General features: G+C 46.2%; 1 protein-coding gene across 1 annotated transcript in view; it reads right to left on the reverse strand.

Moving 5' to 3' along the window:
* Window positions 1-4978, reverse strand: part of LOC104163756 (T-box-containing protein TBX6L) — a 10906-nt gene that overhangs the window by 4153 nt on the left and 1775 nt on the right. The window contains exons 2-4 of the mRNA XM_009702866.1: window positions 1904-2048; window positions 806-908; window positions 209-373 (exon numbers count right to left, since the gene is read on the reverse strand). Of these exons, the coding sequence (XP_009701168.1) occupies window positions 209-373; window positions 806-908; window positions 1904-2048 (413 nt within the window). The remainder of the gene's footprint in view (window positions 1-208; window positions 374-805; window positions 909-1903; window positions 2049-4978) is intronic.

Below are 4978 nucleotides of genomic sequence, written 5' to 3' on the forward strand. Positions count from 1 at the left end.
ACACCTCTACAGTGACAGTACAGACCTCAGCCTTCCCTAGCAGATAGTTAAGAGGGCACAAGGACTGGGCTGAGGAAGGAAGGGTGGGCACTTGGATATGTTTTAATTTCCATGTGACCTAATTTCTCACAGATCTCACTTATTTCCCCTAACATCCATCTGCAACGAATTCCAAGAGAGCACAGCACAAAGGCCAGCTACAACCTACATGTCCGTGCTGATCCAGAGTGTTGTTGGTGAGCTTCAGTTTCTGGAAGGAGACCGGTTCCTTCATCCAGTGGCTGCCAGGAGCTGGGGAATCTGGGTGGACGTAGGTGCGACAAGGGAGCTGGGGCTCTGCTTTCCCAGCAACTTCCCACTGATCTTTATTCCACTGTGAACAGAAAGACAGAAATCTAGAGCTTAAAAAAACCCCTACTTTCACTACAGGAAAGCCCCAGCAACTCTGCTTCGCTGTCAATTTAGTGGACTCCTCTGAAGCACAAGTAGTAGATTCTCTCTTAGGAGCCATGATCATGTTATCAAAACAGCTCCAGGTTTAGGCCTCCCTTTCTCCCAACGGCTGTCAGAGGCGTATGATGTTAATCACGACTAAAACTGTTCTGCTTACAATGAAAATTCGTTACCTTTCCAGCTGCTCCCCAAGAAAAACTGACAAATAACTTGAGGCATAAAATCCACCAATTACTTCTGAACTTTGTCTAAAGACAATTTATTTATCAGCCTGGCCAGTAAAGCATAAAGATTAATCTATTTCCAACAAAGATGGAAGGACAGCATAAATTCTGTTATTTAAAGTACTTACCTTGTACCTGAAGTTGTCCATTGGCACAAAATCTACCAGCATGAGGTACTTGGCATACGGGATTAAGCCAGAGACTTTGATTTTGCATTGTGGAAACATTCGTCTGAGGGAGAAATGAAATATCCAGCATAAGGATTTCTCTATAAAGTGGGTATTGTCTAATGATCAAGCAGCATGCCGCGTTTACTCACTATTGTGCCAAGTTCTGGTAGCAGTATTTCTACAGGCCAGCTATTGGACATTTTTCTATCTTACTGATGTACTGTCTAGTCCTACGGGTTTGGGTGGAATAGGTACTAACAGGGCAGCCACCACTGAAGGCCTGACATTGTTACTGCTTTTGTTCTTCTGATTCCTGTAACACAACAATGGGAAACTTAAAAGAAAATATTTGGGATTTGCACCTAGCTCCTAGCCTTCTGCAGCTATTACAGACCTGGAGGATGGTTTAGAGCATTTTCTAGTGCGGGTAGAAAACGTGCTCTCATCTAAAAGCATCTCCAGCTTTCCATTCCGGTACTCCCTGCCATCGCTTTCATCTTCTGACTATGCAAAAAAGATTTGACACCTACCTCCCGGCCCAAAGGGATTATTTCAGCTCACAGCAGCTTTGACATAATACATTCCAGTTGCACAATTTCATACTCTTCCACTGTAAGCTCCACAACGCATGACTCATTTAAACTTTAGAGTAGTCTGCACGCGCAGATCGTTACTATTCTACGCCACGTTCTTGTCTGCAAACACAGACTCAAACGCAGGCATTTACTGCCCAACTGCTGCTGCCTGTGACGGAGGCAAAGGAAGCCCAGGGCACTTTCCAGAGCAGCCTCGCAGCAAGGAAGAACGTCAGTGTTAAGTGGTGAGATAAGGGTACCCAAGTTTTCTCAGCACATCAGCCCCACAGTCACCTCTTGCACTTCACGCTTTGGACTTCGATGACACCCTCAAAGCGCAATTCTTCTGCCAGGGGCAGGGAGATGTGCGTAATGGGCTACAAAACTAGTTTAAGGGCCACCATTCCAAAAAATGAGCACTTGGAGATTTTGACAACAGCTTGGAGGGGTGCGGTGTGGGCAGCTGTCCTGCTCCCCTCACCTGCCAGATTTGGTGATGATCATCTCGGTTCCTATCTGATGAAACTTCATCCAGAGACCCATGTCCTCAAGGGTGACCACAATGGAGCTCTGCGGGTAGGGCTCCAGGCTGGGGGAAGGAAGTGCCTCACACGGCGCTTTCACGTCTACCGCGAGAGAGAGAAAACAGTAAGTTCAGACAGGTCGGAGGGAAGGTGACACGAAGCAGCATCTCCTGCTCAGGGACAGGGCCCTGAGACGCAGCACCCACATCGGCCCTCCCAGCACCCTCCAGTACAGGGAGCTACCGAATTTCACGTGTTGTTGTACCCGAGGGGGTCCGTACGCGTGGCCGTCACTCCTCCCCTCTGGCCACGGTACGTCTCAGCCCCAAACCTCCACGCAGCGCACGGCGCTGGTTCAGCTCAGGGAGCTGAATGCTGTGATCTCACCCGTGAAGGTCGCAGGTGCTGCCAAGAACTGGGGAGTCTGCGCCACAATAAACCTCTTTAAGACAATCCATTATTTTTCTTCAAAGGCGTTTTGTTACTTCGTAGGCTCAGAGGCATAAAGGCTTTTCCAATGGGTTTGGGTTTAGCTGATAAATTCTTTTGTAAAGATTCGTGCGTTGTACAAACTCCACCTGACTTTGTTTGTTCCAAAACTCATGCTGGCAGGTAGCCACAATCCACTTTCATTCCTGTGCTGGTATGATCAGGGTTACACAAAACACTTGACTGAGAGAATAAAATGAAGGCCAAAAGGATTGGAAAGATTTTAAGTGTACCAGTGGGTAATGGGAGAAAACGACAGATAGGCGGTAGCGGAGGTGAAAAATCTCTCCAGAGGACAAAGAAAGGACAGACAGGAGACCCAAATGGAAGTGAAGGCAAGAAAGAGAGGTGACGGAGCCAGACCACAGAATATTCTGAAAAGAGGACGCCTGGTCTGAACCAGACGTGGAGATGGAGAGCACCGAGGAGGCTGTGATGGCGGTGGAAGGTGCGGAGGCACAGCAGGCTCTATTTCAGGCAGAGGACTAACTATGGTCCTGGGGAAGAGCAAAGGGAAATGATTCTGGAGGCACTGTCTTTGGTGTTGATGGTACCCACCACCTCTGTAAAGCTGTTTGGATTAAAAACCTCCTATAGAGGCACTCTTAACTGTATTGTAACACACGCAGGATTGCTGCTGCCACACTGAACAGCCCAGGGAAAAAAAACCAACCAACCAAACAAAAAACCAAACCAACCAACCAGTTTCATTTTAGGTCAAAACCCGACCTGGTATAGCTCCCGGCGGGCTGATTTCACAGGCGGGAGGGGTCCGCACACACTCCACACTGCTGCGGGGGCTGAAGGAGGTGGTGATGAGCCAGCTCCGCACCGGGGCACCCACAGCAGTGCTCAGCTCAGCTCAGCGCCGGCGGGCCGCTGCTCCGGGGTGAGGTGTTATTTTTTTGTTCAAAAGGGAGATTTTTCCACCTCTCAGTCTGATCAGATCTTATGCACAGTATATCAGAAATAAGGGAATTTTCACCTTGTTACAGCTTCCCGTGTAATGTCTTCAAAAGAATAAGCATGAAAGGTAGACAACGATCTCCAGCTTTTTTCAGAAAATGACATCTTCCCACAAAAACAACCCAATGCAAGTCTAAGGGCTTCTTCCCACAGCATTAGGAAACAAAAAACATTTAAAGGTAGTTTTGTCGGTTTGTAAAGGTCTTTAGGCATTTAAAAAAAAATATCCTCTACCCTTTTTTCTGCTTTGATCCAACATTAATGAACTGGCTAAGAAGTGACACCTAGTTTGCTGACTAAGATGAGCCTGTTAACATCTTCTTACTAAAGCTTCCCCCATATCCTCTTGCAAAGACATGAAAGCTGCCACGAGACGATGCATTCGGTCGCTCAGTGCAGCACATGTATCCAAAGAAGTTACAATAAAATTGGGCTGATTTCCCACAGGAGTCATCCAGTCACAAATACATGCAAACAGATTTTGATTAGCTAGACAGATGCTCACTCCTGCCCCGAACGAATTTTACAATTAACATTTTTGTAAGCAAATTCCAATGCCATTAAATGAGACTACAACAAGGCAGATCTCAGGAGTCCTTACTGAAAGGAGACTTTCAATGAAATCAAGAGAAATTGAAGTGAAAGGAGTTCACTACTGAAATAAAACTCAAAGGCAGATGTTATGATCTGGTTTTTACCAAAATGAGTCCTCAATGCACCTGCACGAGCGAGGTGCTACAGGAGACAGGGGAAAAGAGCTACACGTACAATAAACATTGCAGCAAAGGTTTTTAAATGTAGTTTGTATCTTTCACCCTGCAGGTTTTGTGTGTGCGGTCTGAGGCTGAAAAACAGGGCATGAACAGTTTGCACGGGGATCTGGACCCCAGCAGTGGTGAGAGCCTGCTGATGGATCCACCCAGCTGACCACACCGTCGCGTGCAGTCGGCTTCAGCGGGACCCTGCAGGGCTGGATCCATTTGTAGGATCCACTTTGGATTTTCTTTGCAGAGCCAAAGGCTGGCTTGCAAAGCACTTCAAATTCACTCCTAGTTTGTGCCTAGGTCACTCATGCCAAGACTCACGCCCCCATCTCTCCCACAAAGATGCCTGCGTGTTGGGATTACAGCACAAAGAGGAACGTGGCAGGGCGTCCAAGCACTGAACTGAACTTGTTAAAGCTGTACTTCTATTATTTCCTCTTCTACATAAATAATACTTAAAATAAAAACTGATTTGAAAGAGATTTAGGCATTTTCTAAGAATTTTAGTTCTAAGTTATTTTAAAAGCAGCACGATTATCATTGTGGTGGTAACACCGCATGTGGCACACTTTAAAACATATTCTTTGTGCCAACATAAGGTCAAAAAGGAAGATAGCTTCCTACGATAAAGGCACTGAAAATTAAGAGACCTTCAATCTATCCTACGCTTTATTTTAAAGTCCTTACACAAACACGAGCAGTTTGTCCTTCAGTTTCTGTATCTAGAATAGGCTGTACAGATCTTTTTCTTATCTTGGAGATGGAAAGGAGAGAAAGAGAAATTAGTCAATTCAGTAATGCTTGGGGGGGGGG

This window comes from Cariama cristata, unplaced genomic scaffold (assembly GCF_000690535.1).
Source record: "Cariama cristata isolate BGI_N322 unplaced genomic scaffold, ASM69053v1 scaffold6036, whole genome shotgun sequence".
Taxonomy (NCBI): Eukaryota; Metazoa; Chordata; class Aves; order Cariamiformes; family Cariamidae; genus Cariama; species Cariama cristata.